This window comes from Peromyscus eremicus, unplaced genomic scaffold (genome assembly GCF_949786415.1).
Source record: "Peromyscus eremicus unplaced genomic scaffold, PerEre_H2_v1 PerEre#2#unplaced_2347, whole genome shotgun sequence".
Classification (NCBI taxonomy): domain Eukaryota; kingdom Metazoa; phylum Chordata; class Mammalia; order Rodentia; family Cricetidae; genus Peromyscus; species Peromyscus eremicus.
Window position 1 is genome coordinate 25,510 of NW_026736582.1, and position 18,026 is coordinate 43,535.

General features: G+C 43.1%; 1 protein-coding gene across 1 annotated transcript in view; it reads left to right on the top strand.

Annotated features, from left to right (window-relative positions):
- Positions 1-14,072, top strand: part of Lifr (LIF receptor subunit alpha) — a gene marked incomplete at its 5' end in the record, with an annotated part of 38,515 nt that extends 24,443 nt beyond the window's left edge. The window contains 6 exons of the mRNA XM_059253146.1: positions 2,854-2,955; positions 3,503-3,670; positions 5,453-5,614; positions 6,683-6,776; positions 8,510-8,588; positions 8,974-14,072. Of these exons, the coding sequence (XP_059109129.1) occupies positions 2,854-2,955; positions 3,503-3,670; positions 5,453-5,614; positions 6,683-6,776; positions 8,510-8,588; positions 8,974-9,597 (1,229 nt within the window). The remainder of the gene's footprint in view (positions 1-2,853; positions 2,956-3,502; positions 3,671-5,452; positions 5,615-6,682; positions 6,777-8,509; positions 8,589-8,973) is intronic.
- Positions 14,073-18,026: the final 3,954 nt, after the last annotated feature.

An 18,026-nucleotide genomic window follows, 5' to 3' on the forward strand; every position in this document is an offset into this window, starting at 1 on the left:
TTTGTTTTTTTGAGGTAGGGCCTCGAACCCAGAGATCGCCTGCTGCTGCTTCTGCTGAAAGTAAAAGTGTGCTCCACCACACCCAGCTCTGGAAGTGCTCTCCATAGCGTTGTCTGTAATCTGAGAATTGCAGATAAGTAGCAGATAAGGGAATAAAGGGTGGTACGTTGATAAAAATAGACTTCGGTAGGAGTAACAGTTACGTCAGATGTGAAACGACGTGAGAAAACACTTCCGAACAAAGAGGACAGCGTAGTCAGTGCCCCTCTGCCTTAGTTTGTCCAGGACCTAGGCCGTTGGACAGCCTCGCTGCCACCGTCAGCACTTCCGTAAGATGGGGGCAGAAGGCGACTGTGATGAGCACGGAGTAGTTGCAGCTCTGTCACTGAGCGCCTCACGGCCCGTGAGCCTGTGAGCCTGGTCATGTAAGCCACCCTTGATAGGGGCAGCCTGAGAAGCAAGGCACCCGGGGAGCTTTGGATCCCCCAGACCTGCCCTGCTTCTCCTTTGGAAGCAGAGACTCCCTCCCTGCGTTGCCCTCATGCCTTCTGCTGAAGCAGCATGTGCCTACGCCTGTGGGGTTTTCCTAGGCCAGGACCGGGTCTGTGGGTCATGATGCTGCTGGAGACATCAACTGCTGGTCCTTCCTCATGAGTTGGTGAAGCAAGCTGGAGAGTCATGGAGTCATGGGCCCCCAGCGGCTCCTCTCCCTAAGACAGGGTCTTCCTTCTGGAAGCGCTGTCAAACGGTGAAAGAGTCCCCCACTGATTAACCACACACAAGTTCAGGTGTTTTTCCTTCTGCTCGGGCACTTCTGCAGTTGACTAAAGTCGTGGTGGTCTTCTGAGTTACTTCCTTTCTCCTCTGGCCACCCCTCCACCTCTCTCCGTCCTTCTCATCCCTACACCTGCCCTCGTTCCTCTCACGTGGGGCTGAGGTGACTGAGCCTCTGGTCTCTCCGTCCTGGGATTCGGGAATAAATGGGGTACACTGGGAAGGGGCAATGGAGGCAGTGTTTCTGGGAGAACAAGTTGTGGCTGAGATCCCGTAGGGTGGGGAGAAGCCGCTGTGGTAAGTGCCACTGTGTGTGAGCAGGGTCTCTGTGGTGGCTGAGAAGACAGAGGCACGGAGTACTTGGGAGAGCGCTCTGGGTCACACAGAGTGCAGTGGTGCCAGAATTCAGATGCAGAACTAGCCGGGCGGTGGTGGCCTTTAATCCCAGCACTTGGGAGGCAGAGGCAGGCGGATCTCTGTGAGTTCAAGGCCAGCCTGGTCTACAGAGCGAGATCCAGGAAAGGTGCAAAGCTACACGAGAAACCCTGTCTCGAAAAACAAACAAACAAAAAACCAAAAAAACAAAAACAAATGCAGAACTACTCAGAGCTTCAAAAGGCCGGGACTCTTGACTTTTATTACCTGCCTGCTGAGCTTCTGGTCTGAACCCTTCTCTTGTTCTTCTCTTCTGCGGTTTCCTCTCCTTCAACTCTTGTTTATGATACTGTAACACCCACCAGGCCCCTTTAGGTGACATATTCTATTCGGTATTGATAATATGTAATTTTAACATAAAATGAGGCATGGGTTTGTATGCAGTGTACAGTCGTAACCTCAAGGACACCTTTCCCGCAGTGAAGAAAGGCACAAAATGGAATGCACTTGGCGGAGCTGAACTTTCCATCAATATTTACTTAGTACTTGGAAGCACGTAGCAAGCACTTTAGGAAAAACAGTGATGGGAGAAAAATTAAATAGAGACAGAGTCGCAGTTCTCCCTTAGAGCATGGAGTTTTGAGGTCGACCACCCCGCTGTGACCTGTGGAGTCTAGGTGACCTTTGGGCATGTGGTTTAAAGGACTGCTGTATTAAGCACACTGGAGTGATTGTTCCACACAGGAACTAATACCCCCTGCCTTGTTAGGACGTTATTAAGGCATTGTCTTCAAGATGAGCCTCTTTACTGCTTTTCACTGGCCTCTTCAGAGCTCGCTTTGAATGACCTTTTCTGATCTTCGTGGACTTGATTAGTATTTCACCTAAGATCCCCAACTTCTCACGTGAGAACCGTGGCTACTCTTGCCCTGTTTCTTCCCCATGCTAGCCAACTCCTCCATGTTGGGAACATGGCCCTGTGCGTTTCTGTGTTTCTCACGTCTCACACGTTTTGTTGAGGTGTGTAACTGATGAGACATTAAAAGGTGCTTCATGAGTTGAAGAAAGAGAATCAACTAGAAGGGGGTGGGGGGTGGACAAGGGAAGGTGGGGTGAGAGACCCAAATGTGAGGACGAACGTGTGAGGATGCCATGATGACTCACTGCGTGTGCTAACCTAAAATATTAATTTAAACAGAACCCAAAGATAGTTCCTTGTGTGTCTTGCTCAGTGAGTGTTACAAAGAGAAGCAAACTCCCAAGGCCTGGTTCCTTTGTCCCCAAAGCTTTGAGCTAGAGTGGAGTTTTTAGTGCTCTGGGACGAGGGGAGAGATGTCTTTTTTTACACACAAGAAAGCAAAGGCATTTATTAATGCACAGAGAACTGGCCGGATGGCCTCTGGGAGGCGGGAACAAGATGTCAGTCAGCCTCAGTGACCTTTTTTTTCTCTTCCGAGAAATGTCATCCCATGATCTTGAAGCTTTTCGTTATTTTAGAAGTGACAGTGTTCAAGTCTTGCTTAATACTCCTAAATTTTCACCAATTTTATTTTTTAAAAAAGTACCCATGTGTTCTTCTAATAAATCTGTTTGCAGTTACATTTGGAAATTTTAGCATGTTATAAATTGTAATGCTTCTAAACTAAATATTCCTGCTTACCTACGTATACTTATGAAGGTTCACTGATTTTGTTCACCCTACAGATCAATTTCAGTCAGGAGTAAGATACAATTTTTACCTCTATGGGTGCACTAATCAGGGATATCAATTGCTGCGGTCTATCATTGGATATATAGAAGAATTAGGTAAGTTAAATGGGTGAGTTATTTAAAGATGAGAAATTATAAATGCGCAAATAGCGAGAGATAATCCCCAAAATATATTGAATTTAGTTGTTTAGATCAAAAAAGATAAATTATTTCTATCACAAATTTAGATTTTTTAAAATTATTTATTCCCCACCTGCTTGATTATTTCAGTTTCAGTATTGACATTGAGAAAGGTAAATCATGGCTGTCAAAACTACTTGGTTTGTGTTTACAGAAGCTTAAACTTGGAAATGTATCTAGGACTTAGCAAAGAGGAGACTATGTGTGAAGTCTGTTTGAGTGGTCACTTAAAGATGTGGCACAGGTTATCCCTTGGATGTGTGTCGTGTGTAACGGCTGAGATTCCTTCCTGAGCTCCGCTGAGTGTTAGTGTAGAAGTGTGGTTCCATGGCCTGCGGAGGTCATGATTGAGTGACGAATACAGTTTAATGCCCAGGTTAGGCAGGTCAGGTGTCGCTGAAGCCAGACATCCCAAGCACTGTGACTGCCCCACCCTTCAGCAAGTGATCTCTTGTTTTGACAGCTCCCATTGTTGCGCCAAATTTTACCGTGGAAGATACATCTGCAGATTCGATATTAGTAAAGTGGGAAGACATCCCCGTGGAAGAGCTCCGGGGCTTCTTAAGAGGGTATTTATTTTACTTCCAGAAAGGAGAGAGAGATACGCCTAAGACAAGGAGTTTCGAGACAGGTGAGTTCAGTGCTGCGCTGGTTACAGTGCTAAAATGTGTGTAAAGAAAAAAGACCTCACTAGCCATAAAACAAAGGAAAGGCTGATGCGTAGCTAAATAATAGTTTCCAAAACTATCTGAAAAGGCGTACGATAAACAGCATGTAAATCTTTGAAAGTCAAAATCACATATTTTTGAATGCTTTCCTTATAAGTCCCACCGAATGGCGACCATACCATAGCATATTACTTACTTTTTAATATGATTTCACATTTGATAACAAAAGAGGCAGAAAAGCAATAACAACAACAAAAAAGTTAAAAAAAAAAAAAAGAATGGTTTCTGAGCCCCAATTATAATCAGGAATCAAAATGGTGGCAGACTTCCCAGCCAACAGACACTAGATGGTACCACAGCAATGTCTTCAAAATACTGAGCGACTGTTATTTTCAACCTCAAAGTCTGCACTCTGCCTCTCTGCTGGTCAGTAGCAGAATAGAATGAAGATTTTCTAGACTTGCAAAGGCTGTGAGTGTTTCCTTCCCCTGTCCTGCTTTTCTCTGGAATCTGCTAGAAGGGAGAAGACCCCGCAGTGTGGAAAAAAAAAGTAAGGAACACCCAGAAGGAACTGGAGAGTGGGGTAGAGTAGGTGGAGAGTCCAGCATGAGCCAGGGTCCAGAAAGGAGCTGGAGAGTAGGTACGGTAGATGGAGAGTCCAGCATGAGCCTGGGTAGCTAGAGAAGCAGCCCCCATTGGAAGGAAGCGAGAACCTGAGGGTGGGTTGTTTCCATACGTGGAGAATGTACTGAGCTTTCACTGAAGCATATGGGAAGAATTGAGAACTTAGTATATAGAAATTTTAAGAAAATTGAGCAAAAGAGGGTGGAAAGCAATTACAATAGGAAAACAAAAATGCAAATATACCAAGTAGCTTTAAAAAAAAAATCAGTGACTAATCTTGATGTGATCATAACCATGTGAGCACTGAATTCACCCACCTAGTGTGGTGATGCCTCTCTGTGAATGTGGTGGGGGAGGGGCAAGGGTAGTCTAAAGGAGCTAAATCCTCATCCACCTTTTTGAACACAAATAGACCAAGAGCTGGCCACCGTGGCTTGCTGTTTTGAAATCCCTGTAAACTCTTCAAGAAGGGATACCTGATTTCTAAGTGGTTATAGAGGCGAGGGAGGGACCAAGAGGAAACCGATTCGTTTTGCCTCTCGCTGTTTATTACTGCGTGGTTCTTTAAACTCTCATCCTGCATTATTTTGGTTGAGACTTTCATAAATAAAACAGTCAAACGATCTTCACCCTTCCCTTTGAAGTGACCCAAACACATCCTCACAGCGTCTTCTTTTTGAGAATTCCCATCACATGGGTCCTTTCCTAAGGGCTGAGGTCACGTCCGCTGCTCTTCACCTTTGCCCTGTCCAGCCTCTGCTGCTGCTGCTTCCGAAGGGTCTGTTTTGGGTGCCTTGGAGTTTCAGGGCTTTCTCTTAGTCACCGACAGGAAAATGACCTCTATGGATTGCCTGCCGTATGCCAGGCATTGTTCTAAAGAGTATGCCTGGAAACTTTGCCGGTCCCTGGGAGCCAAGCCGTGTTGTTCCCTTGCAGAGTCAGAGAAGCCTGAGTTTAGAGTAATTTAGAAGGTGTGACTGGCAAGGCCAGAAGTGAATGTGGCCCCAGAGCCTTGGCTGGGTGTGGCCAGCAGCCAGACTTGTTTTCCAAAGGGTGCCTGGCTGGATGTCCGAGTGTTTATAAAGTGACCTTAGAATGAGTTAGAATATTCTTCACTTTAGGTCATTCTGACATCAAGCTCAAGAATATCACTGACATATCCCAGAAGACGCTGAGGATCGCTGATCTTCAGGGTAAAACCAGTTACCACCTGGTCCTGCGAGCCTATACACATGGTGGCCTGGGGCCAGAGAAAAGCATGTTTGTGGTGACCAAGGAAAACTGTAAGTTCAACACTGCCCTAGAAACCCCTTTGCCACTAAAGTGATAGTGTCTCTAGCATCTGGGGACTGCCCATGTATCTTTGTTCTGAGCTCTATGGCAGTGATACTCAACTTTCTTAAGGCTGCGACCCTTTAATACAGTTCTTCGTATTGTGGTGACCCCCAACCCTAAATTTATTTGCATTGCTACTTCATAACTATAACTTTGCTACTGTTATGAATCATAATGTAAATTTTTTTTGTGGGGGGATACAGAAGTTTGTCAAAGTGGTCACAGCCCACAGGTTGAGAACCACTGCTCGAATATTGGCATTTTTTATGTCAGAAAGAGGAAAGTGTTAAAAGGTTATGAGAGGACTTTTTATTTTGTTTTCCTGTCAGTTATTTCAAATTAATTCCTGATGAGTATATAAGAAATTAATTAATTTCGGGGATGCACCCAAAGATCTCCAGTCAAATCCAGGTTAAGTATTTTCCCAAGCCAGTTTGATTTTAATGTTTAGGGAAATATGTAAGAAACATTCTTTAAGCGTTAGTAAAACGCCACACCTCTAAGTCTGAGGTGGAGCAGTAGACAAGGGTAATAGCCCTTGCTGCCCTTTACCATGACAGACAGAGCTTCGGTTCAGCTCCAGTCTCCCCTCTACCAGGATGGAGTTCATGGCCAGGTCTGAAGTACAGAGCCACGAGGCTGTGGTGCACTGAAGCAGTGCTTCCGTGGGAGGTGATTTCGCCCCCTCCAAGACAACTTGGCAATTTCTGGTGATATTTTTGACTGTAACTGGAGTGCTATGGGCATCTCATGGTTAGAGACCAGGATGTGGCTAAGCCTCCCACAGACACAGGACAGCCCTTCCCACCCACCCCTCCTCACACTAGAAACATCTGGCCTACATGTCGCCAGTGGTAGGATTAAGCAATTTTACTCTGTTTTTCAGTGTCTCTGGATCACTTAGATTTTTTTTTTGTCTCTTCGAATAATAAATTTCAGTGTATTCTAATTTAAGTTGACTATGTACTCAGTACTTCCAGTGGTGATTTTTGATATTTATGACTGTTTCTTTCCAGCGGTGGGATTAATTATCGCCATCCTCATCCCAGTGGCCGTGGCTGTCATTGTTGGGGTGGTAACAAGCATCCTTTGCTATCGGAAGCGAGAATGGTAATGGTACCTCTGTATTCAACTGTTTGTTTGCCAACCTCATTATTCAGTCATGCTATGCAAATTGGTCAAATATGCTCTTTTTACTCAGACCGTTGACTTTAATATCAAGTAAGAATATGGCATCCTATTGAAAATAGTTAAGAACTCCTAGAGTAGAAGGGTACATTCCCCCCCTGCCATCTTTACTAATAATTTGTGGTAATGGCAGATTTGCTTCAAAGATATTTTCACACATAAATTGGCAGTTGCCATCTGCAGGATTAGATGGAACTTAATGATTAAAATCGCACAGGTCCCGATGACCCATTCATTCACTTACCACGTATGAACGCCCCTTCCACGAGAAAGGGCTTATGGCTGTGAATAAAGCAAGGCCTGGACTTTAGAGTTTCACAGCACCGTGAGAGAAGGGCCAGGAAAGCATGGGCATGTGTAAACACGTGCTTCCAGAGTGTGAGTGGACACCCAGCAAGAGAGGAGCAGGGAGCCTGGGAAGGAAGAGGCGCGCAGGATGGCTGCCTTGTGGGAGAGCCCTGAAGGGTAACAAGAGGAGAAAGACCGTTCTAGAAAGAGTGGTTTCAGTGAGGCTCTGAAGCTGGGGCCCTGTATGATTGGCTGAAGTGCGAGAGAGGTACCGGAGGGAGGGCCGAAACAGACGAGCCCAGAGGAGAGCAGAGTGCACCGAGCTGGCTGCCAGGAGCTGTCCTCACCGGGATGGGACAGAAGGCTGTAGTCAGCACAGAACGCGCTTCACTCTCTTTAACATGCCATTGCTGCTGACAGAGAGACTGTGTCCTGACAGTCCTGGCTTCGGAATGAAAACAGTCATACTCGCAAACAGAATAACCTATTTTGGCAACTAATTCCAACTTTAAAGCAAAAATGTCAGCTAAAAAAAAAGATGCCTGGAAGCTAGAATATTCAGACTCCTGTCAACGTAGTCACTCTTCTTCAGGAATTCCAAATAATGGAGTCCTTAGTAGTTCTGAGTATAAAAATACAGGGCGTTGAGCAAACCTCATTTTCCCTGATGTTGAATTTTTATCTGACATTTGTAGCGTTTTTATTTTCTTTAGCTCAGCAGGCCCTGTCCTTGTCACTCATGGCTGCTACCTTTAGTGCTTTCTGTTATTTTTTTAACCTGGTATGGGCGACTCATGGCTGTAGACTCATGGTGACTCCCAGAACTAGGGAGGCCGAGGCAGGGGGGTGTGCCACAAGTTCAAGGCCAGCCTGGGCTGAGTCTCTACCTCCAAAAACAAACAAACAAATACAAACAACAACAAAAAAATGAAAATAGAATTAATTTTTTAAAATGTAAGCACTCACTATGCTTGCCCATCTTAGTTGAGCATGCCAGTCCAGACCCTGTGATGAGCAGAATACAGCTTGTGCAGACAGGTCCCTTGAGTAACCGACCCTGCTCAATCCAGCTTGCAGTGAGAATTTGGCAGTATTTCCCGGGAGGCATGATGGCAGCCATCACTGTAAATTATTTACTTTCATTTTCTTGAGCCAAATAAGGCCTTGTAGTGGTGGTCCGAGGCGTGCACACTGGAGTCCCGTGCTGGAATCTCTAGCGAATGGCCCCATGGTAAAGAGCTTGTCTGTGTCTCAGATGCTCATGGACATTGTCACCAAAAAATCTCCAGCCAAGCCAAATGACCTCTTCACTGTGTTACGTGATCGATGTGTGATAGTTATTAATCGAATTCATTCTTTCTTTGAAGGATTAAGGAAACGTTCTACCCTGATATTCCCAACCCGGAAAACTGTAAAGCATTACAGTTTCAGAAGAGCATCTGTGAGGTAAGCTTTCCTTCCGTGTGCCTGTCTTTGAGGACAAAAGGGCTCCTTCCTTCTGTCTTTTGTGAGGAGCCTGTGATGTGTAGGTGTGAGCCTAAGAAAAAGCATGGAGAAGGTAGCAAGCTTTAACATCTGTTGACTGTTCAGAGGTCTTCATCTCCAGTGTTTACAACATGCTTTTTTTTTTCTTTCTGCTATGAATAGTAAGGAAAATTTTGATGTAGAGAAAAAAAAGTGTCTTTGCTCTGCATGTGAACTCTAGAGCTGCAGAAGCCAATGTTTATAAACAGATGTGAAGGGGAAAAAAAGTAAAATATCAGTCTTTCTCTAAGGAGGCTCACTGGAGCATGCAGGATTGTCTTAACCACTGTTCCCAATTTATTTCCAGGGGAGCAACGCTCTTAAAACATTGGAAATGAATCCCTGTACCCCAAATAATGTCGAAGTTCTGGAATCCCGATCAATCGTTCCTAAAATAGAAGATACAGAAATCATCTCCCCAGTGGCGGAGCGTCCCAGGGAAGGCTCCGAGGCAGACCCTGAGAACCACGTGGTTGTGTCTTACTGCCCACCCATCATCGAGGAGGAAATAGCAAACCCCGCAGCAGATGAAGCGGGAGGGACTTCCCAGGTCGTGTACATTGATGTTCAATCCATGTATCAGCCTCAAGCCAAACCAGAGGAGGAACAGGACGTTGACCCCGGGGTGGTGGCAGGCTATAAGCCACAGATGCGCCTCCCCATTAACTCTGCCGTGGAGGACCCAACAGCAGAGGACGAGGCAGATAAGGCCGCAGGTTACAGACCTCAGGCCAATGTGAATACTTGGAATTTGGTCTCTCCAGATTCCCCAAGGTCCACGGACAGCAACAGTGAAATTGTCTCTTTTGGAAGTCCATGCTCCATCAATTCCAGGCAATTTTTGATTCCTCCTAAAGATGAAGACTCTCCAAAATCTAACGGAGGAGGGTGGTCCTTTACAAACTTTTTCCAGAACAAACCAAACGACTAACCAGTCACCTTTTGTCACTTCAGTCCGCCATCTCAAGCTCTCACTGCTGGTGTCTCGGCAGTAGCCGGGGCCTTCCTGGAGGGACCCTGCAAATGTTGATAGTCAGGGACCTTCACTCCCGGCAAGTGACACTACAAGTGTTACTGTGCTTTCAGTGTGTCCTAAAGCCAAAATACAGTGACTCAGAAACCTCAGCCACGGAAACTCAAGATTTGAAGCTGTTTTTGATTGAGCCAAAGAATCCTCCAGAAGGATTTCACGACTAACTCTGCCTAGTACATATATGCAAAACAAATCTCACAACTGTCTGTTGTTAATGGTTTTTCTCTTCTTTGTATGTTATGGAATTCCAAGTGGATTTACGGGCAAGGAAGAAAAATGTACAAGTCAAAATAATGTTAGTGTGCCTGACATTTACTGCAGCCTAGAGGAAAACCAAGCACAGATTTTAAAACTTTTATGATGTCTCCATCCACAGCATTTACAAAAGTGGAAATCTAGTTTTTAATGTAACAGTAGCGATCTGGTGTTCTGTTGGATAGAGTGTGCTGATGGCTGTGCCTAGCTGGTATTCCAGTTGATGGAGCGCGCTGATTTCTCTGCCTACTGTATCATGGTTGTCAAACAGTTATCTCAGGGGTACAAACTTGGAAAAACAAGTGTGACACTGACCAGCCCGAATCAGAATCACATTGTCCTGCTTTAGTGGGGTGTGAAGACCTCTCTCCTATCACGTAGCTTTGCACGCTGGCTTACGTTCTGTGGCCCATTGTCCTAATGTTGGGCATTTCTAGAACTCTATCCAAATTTTCTCTGTTTTTGTTTTGTGTTGCAGTGTCTGCTTTGTAAGAGCAAATTCAACATTACTCACAAGTATATAATTGTCATGAGTTACTATGTAAGATGACTACTAAGAATAGCTACTCGTGTAGGCTGGCGCCGGGCTCTGCTAAGGCTCAGTTCCCCTGAGAAGGTATGCCATTAAGCCTGACCAATAGCTGATGATGATCTCTGGGGCCTCTCAGTAGCTTTCTCTACTGCTCGTGAGTCACAGCCCCTCCATCCTCAGCAACTGGTGGTCCAGACTCTCAGACCCAATCTTCAAATCCATAAGCTTAAACCTAAAGGGAGATTATTTCTCCCCAGAGCAGCTAGTAAAGGGTGATTTTAATAGAAGTCCTAAAACTCATAGAATTGGTGGGGAGTAGCCTGTGGTGGTTCTGTAAGCCGTGAAGAGCTGGGTCCATCTACCCTGGTTTCTCAGCAATGTGGACAGTGAATGTGGTTCTAAGAAAAGCAGAGTGAAAACCTAAAATTTAGGTTGTGTATTTGCTCTGCCTTTGGATTGTCAAAGTACGTGACAGTTTGAAACCACTGAGTAGAAAGCCTTTGTTTTGTTTCATCTGAAGTTCCCCAAATTTTGCAGATAATGTATTGTTTTTGTTAGTTCATGTTTAATCTTAATTTTTCCTTTTTTTTAAATGTAGCTCTGGCTGTCCGAGTTCACTGTGTAGATCAGGCTGCCCTCAAACTCACAAGAGATCCACCTGCCTCTGCTTCCTGAGCGCTGGGATTCAAGGCATGTGCCACCATGCCTGGCTTCATATTTTATCTTTTTAAAGTCATGTGGGGAAAAAAAAATTGCAGGATGACCAGGGACAAAAATCTAATAGTCAATGCATGGTCCTGTTTTTAACCCTAGGATTCAACTACATTTTGGAGCTTCGTGATATGATGGTTTGTGGAATGAAATACAATTAGTCATGCATCTATATAGTATATAGAAGGTAGATAATAACTCTTAGAAATTCTCAGTAATTAAAAATACTCCAAACTAGAAGCACCTCCGAAGAGTTTAATTTGTCTTCCTTGTGCCCTCTCTGGCTCCTTTCTTGACCCTCCACCCAGCTACTCTGAGCCCTGGCTGCCTCCTCGCCCTGCTACATCTTGTTACAGCTCTGCTCTGCTTGCCCTCGGCTCATGCCTCGTTCCCCGTCACAGCTTATCAGTTTTATATTCCATCTAATGAGGACGAGTGTCTGTGGAGGTAGGAGCTTATTGTCCTGAACGACATTAATCCGAGAACACAAAGAAAGGCCAGAGGAAATGGGCTCATCCTGTCATCCAAATGTGCCCCTTTCATGTGGGCGTCTAGAGTGAAGGGCATTAGAATCCTGCTCATCTCACCCTGCTTCTGAATCTCATCCTCAAGGACCACTGGGCTAGGAGAAGCAGGGTACCCGTGGATTGTTTTAGGGAAATGTGGCTGGGTGCTGTCTTTCCATCCCTGTGCAGTATGGTTACCTCTGCAGTTCCTCCTGAGTTGTGCATGCAGGAGACTAAACAGTGAGAGAACAGGGGGGACAGGGACACGCAGGACATGTTGTCACCCTTCTGTATGCCTGCTTCATTCAGATTCCTTTGTGAGCAATGGAGACTGGGGGGTCTCATCATACTCGTGAGTGGCCATTTTAAACCATAGTTAATTTAAAGACATTCTCAAACACTTAACTAGGCTTTTGGCATGAGGGCTGTGAGTCGTGTGCCACATTGATTCGCACATCTGTCCCTTCTGAGTCCTCCCAGTTGTTGGACCTGTGCTGCCCTGGATTGGAGATGGTCGTCCCGTGCATCTGCAAAGTTGAGCTGTGTTTCTGTGCCATGTGTGATAGAGGTGCTTTTGTTCCTGCTGCTGGCAACAGAAGCAGCCTTTCATTGGAGAACTCGAGGGAGGAAGTGTCAGCCTCATTTTCCACATTAGCATTGCTTTCATGGCTCATGGGACTTGAAGGACTGCATTCAGAACACCCAGTGCCGTCGTCGTACCCAGAAATGGTAGAAAGTCCCATTCTTAGACCTTCCTGCAGACTCAAGTCTTGTTTAGAAATGTCTCCTGTCCCAGGAATACTGTCTGTGTTTATCAAAATAGCACAGTCCTTTCTGTGTTAAATGTAATTTAGTGAAAGGCTAGAGAATATCCCCTCCCCATGGGAATTCAAAATCAGTGTCGTGGTATTTTTCAATTAAAGAACTTCTTCATATGTCAGTATGCAGAAAGTATTATCTCAAAGTTTCTGACTGCTCAGGCACTTCATCTGGTGAAACTTGTTTGTTTGCACTTAAGGTAACTTTTGCTTTTTCTCGTTTCAAACTGTGTTAGAATTAGTGAAACTCCTTTCGAAAGGACTTTGAAAGTGTAATTCTTGGCTTCCCAAGTGAAATACGGGGGGAAGGGTCATTAGCTGCTAATGCCGGGCACACAGTGAAAGCTCTGTGGCTGTATTGATGGAGTCCCTTTCCAGTGTTACAGATTCAGCAGAACTGTCTGGAAGGACGATCAAGATTAAGATGTAGCTTGCATCTGTCTGAAAGATTTGAATATACGATGGAAACGGCCCCACAGTTTGAGGAACAACTGAGAGGACTCACCAGACAGTCCATTAGACACTGTCAGCGTAACTTTTAACTTTTAACTGTGTAGAGCTTGCTTTTATGTGAAGAGTACTCCATTTGGAGACGTGTTTGTACCAATCTAGCATATGTTACAGCGAGCGATGCATGTGAGCTTAATTGATTCATAGCAGAACTTACTCTCTTTGTGAGATATTTGAACTGATATTTTCTGCTGAAACAGTTTCATACTGTCATATCTGTCTTCCCTCTCGTATCCAGAACCAAAAAAAATTTACAGAAGGGGTGGGGTGGGGGGAAGTGTGGCCAAACTTATAGGACATTGACCTTTTAGATATAACCCTGGAATATCCTTCAAATTCATTTAGCTTAAATCATGATTCTGCCCCAGTACGATTCATGCTGTTTAAACCTCTCAGTTTACTAGGGTTGTTAGATTTTTTAACTCCTTTTCAATTACTGCTTTTATCTTGATAACTGCATGATCATGTTCATACTGATTATATTACAGATGAATTATTTCTAAATGTAGGCATAAAGGATGGAGAACGACATTCAGCTGAGTAATACCAAGTTTTGTTTCATCTTGTTAGAGTTTCTGGGGCTGTTATTTGCTCTAGAATATCCACATGTTTCTAATTATGATATTAGATTATGACTGGATTCCATTGTTTTTAACCAGAGTAGTACCTGTTCTCCCTGCATTATGAATGATAATTTTTGTCCAAGGTGTAAATAGAATTTGCTTAAGTTAAATTCTCACTGTGGTATACTTTTATTATAAATAAACCATAACTGATTGCACATTAACTAAATATAAATCCATAATAATTTATATTACTTTTTGGTTGCTAGAACTGAATACCTTAAAAATGAAAAAAATGCTGAGAAGAAAATGACAATGAAATTAATGTTTATTACATTCATATGTAATATGTCTTTAAGATCACCTTTGTACTACTAGTCAATCAGAACTTTAAAAGAAAGTATTACAGACTTTTTGCTGTACTTATGCCTAAAATATTGGGTATGTCTAATTTGCTGGCTACTTAAATTTATTCTATTTCCTTTTTTTTTTTTTTTTTTTTTTTGGTTTTTCGAGACAGGGTTTCTCTGTGTAGCTTTGCGCCTTTCCTGGGACTCACTTGGTAGCCCAGGCTGGCCTCGAACTCACAGAGATCCGCCTGGCTCTGCCTCCCGAGTGCTGGGATTAAAGGCGTGCGCCACCACCGCCCGGCTCTATTTCCTTATGTGCACTTTTATTTTTAATTATTCCATTTTAAATGGGCAGTTTCAACTTCTGAACTCACTTCCAGATATTCCAGTAGCAGATCCTTAAATATCAAAATATTTTTAGGTGATAATCCTGTCTTCCTTAAGTCACGGACAACTTAGTACTTTGGTAGGTAGTTGTAGGACAGAATGCTGAATAATAGTTTTCAGATGATAGTCTCCCTGTTTGAACCAAATATTGTTATGCATCTTCTCCTAGTAGGTCAATTATTAACCCCTGGCTCCTTCTATTTAATTTTCCTTCCAATATATTATTTAAGAACATATGAAATACCACGGTAAAGCGTTGAAGCGTAAACCCTGTTCAGCTCTTTGTGGTGGGGTAGGTATTATGGATACCCTGAGACAGAGCAGCTGCTGAAATATATTTCCATTCAGAGCTGCTATGAAAGGATTCTTCTGGATAGAAAGACAGATATCCTGAGTCTGAGATGGTTCCAACTTACGGGTGTGTGCAAAGGTAAAATAAGCCGTCTAAAATTACTCAGTGTTCCTAGTAAGATGTTTTCAAAATGATTTTTTTTTTTTTACCAAATCTTCCATTAGCTGATCATAAGCCATTATCTCTGTAACACTAAGAAATTGCCCTTTTTTCCTTTCAGATTTGCATTACAGTGCGTTACTGTTTACAAAATACACATACTGTGAACAGATATAAGTTTTTGTCTTTTATAAGGTAGAATGAATGTTTTTTTTAAGATGGTGTTGTGTTAAATATTTTTAGGTTTTTATAAGTAGTAACTGTTTACTAACTTTTGTTTGATCAGGTGTGTGTATGTGTAGCCGAGAGAAGATAGACATTGCAGTCTCCATAATTACCCTTTTTCATTTTCTGTCAAGTTACCACTACAGACATTTTTGTGTTAACACAAATCATCGGTTATGATGTGCAATACCTAAAATCATGTTTAATCCTATAAGGAGTCTTTTACATATGCATATACAGGAAGTAAACCAGATTGATGTGTGTGTCTCTGTGACTCACTGTGCCTCACAGAATTCTGAGTTGAGTATGGAAAAAAACAGCACTCACAGAGATTGATAACTGAAGTATTTCCAGTCTTGGTGAAATTTTGGATATAAATTATGTTGCTGTTAGAATGGGAAATTTGAGCATTTTGTATCGTAATTTCCAGAGGTTAGCTTCCATGTCTTTTGGGAAACATGATTATCACAAGAACACAGAATATGTAAATAGCCTATTACTAAGACACTACAAATATAAAACTAGTATCGCTTGACTGTTAATTCTATAAAGATGTTACCTATGTCTGTTTTTAAAACATGCATGTATTTAACAATTTTATCATAGTATTGTCTTGGAAAGAAATAAATGTATTTTCTTACATCTTACCCTGTGGTAGTAATGGACTTTATTGGTTTGGGGTCTTTTTTCTCATGTCTCAAAAATTTAGAAAAAATGGCTTTCACTTTTTTTTATTTATTTATTTTTTTTACTTTATCCCATAAAAATCACAGTGATGCTAAAGCAATCACAGAAACTTTAGCTGTGCTCTTGGTATTTGATGACATGCCTATGCTATTGACAGCACCTTCTACTTGCTCTATAAAATGAGTGTTATATTTATAGAAGAAAAATGATTTAATAAGAGAATCTTACATTTTAAATAAAATTAATTTTTAGAAAGTGGGAATGCAGCATTAGCCAATAATAAGATCCTTGCCAGGCATGGTGGTACAGCCAGCACTAGGGAGGCAGAGACAGATGGATCTCTGAGTTCCAGGCCAGCCCGGGCTACATACTGTCTCAAAAAGGGAAGGAAGGAAGGAAGGGAAGGAGGAAGGAAGAGAAAAGTGCTGATTCTTAAAGCAAAGGTTTTAATTTACCATCTCCCAAAACAGCCAAATATTTCAGGAGTTTCTGGGAAGGCATTAAAATTTCAGCTTACTGAATCTTGAAATACAGTCACTGACTTAGCGAAATTCTAGTCATTTTAAAGTATGCAGTGCCATGAGAGGCTTATAAAGGGAGAAATGAAGTTCTTTGTCCTGTGGAGCCAGCTCAGACTCACCAGGAGCAACAGCCAGAGCATGAATGGGCCTGACTTTAGCCTGTAAAAGTGCAAGTCAGTTGTAAATGAGTTGTGAAACACATGTTAATATTTAAGTGTTAGAAAAGCTCACACATATGCTCTGTACTTTGGGGAATTCTCAATGCAGAACTTGTTCCCAGAAGGTGAGTTCTGGAGCCAAAATGTATACCGCCATTACCTTCAGAAACTGAAAGGCTAAAGAGAAGAAGGATGTGCTTATTAGGAAAAAGAAACATAAGAGATGGATGAATAAATGGTAACGCATGATCTCCAACATCACGGTACAGCGTTGGCTAGCAAACCTTGGTCCTTTACAAAAGAACTATAGAATTCATTTTAAATGACCTGTACATTTGGCCCAGTTCCTCTCCCCATGAATGACCAGCAGTAAAACTGATTTCAAGACATTTAGTCTTTATAACCCAGGGAAATTGAGATAATGAGAGATGACTTGAACTGATTCAAAATTAAATTGGAGATGACTTTTATTCTTAGAAGATCAATCTCAGGTTGTGGGAATAAGAAAAGCATTGGGAAATGATTTTTGATAAGCTGTCAAATAGAAATAATGTTAGAATGAACGAAATCCTAGTGCATTCATCTTTCTGGTGGCTAAATGCTTGAAAGGGAGAAATAATTTTTAAGTTCCAGCTCAGATTTAAACCATCTGTCCCCTTATGGCTCTGGCCAGCCTGTCACCACTGCAGACGTGTATCAGTGTGCCAGGCAGCCTGAGAGGAAGGCATCACTGAACTCTCTTCCTCGCCATCACCCCACCCCCTCAAAGAGCTGATGGTACCAACACATGGAGGCTGAGGAAGCAGTATTGAGAGTAGATGGCTTGCCCTCAACTCTGCTTGCCCAGTCACAGTGCAGACAGCTTTCGTATCCTATCAGAAGGGAACTAAGGGAGGTTGGAGAGATGGCTCAGTGGTTAAGAGCACTGACTGTTCTTCCAGAGGGCCTGGATTCTATTCCCAGCACCCATACGACAGCTCGCAACTGTCTGTAACTCCGGTTCCAGGGGACCTCACACTCTAACGCACATCAAATAAAAATAATTAAAAAAAAAAAAAAAAGCCGGGCAGTGGTGGGGGCAGTGCACATCTTTAATCCCAGCATTTGGGAGACAGAAGTAGGCAGATTTCAGTGAATTTGAGGCTAGCCTAGTCTACAAAGTGAGTTCCAGGACAACCAGGACTGGTACACAGAGAAACCCTGTCTAGGAAAAAAATTTTAAAAAAGAAAAGAAAAAAAGAAGAAGAAGAGAACCAAGAGTTTTAATTACTCCTGAACCACAGACGCTATTGGCTGGGGCTGGTTTCTCTGTTTTCAAGATTGCTCTGAAGGCTGTCCCTTTGTGTGAGGCTGCATAGTCCTATCCAGGTTCCTGAGCTCATCACTGGTCATCTAGACCATACTGGAGGATGCTCAACCTCTCTCACATCCCAATCATCTTAAAACCTGGGCCTCAATGTGTATCACAAGAATGCTAAGCCTGCTGGGCAGTGGTGGCGCACACCTTTAATCCCAGCACACGGGAGGCAGAGCCACAGGGATCTCTGTGAGTTCGAGGCCAGCCTGGTCTACAGAGTGAGATCCAGAACAGGCACCAAAACTACACAGAGAAACCCTGTCTTGAAAAATAACAAAAAACAAACAAACAACAAA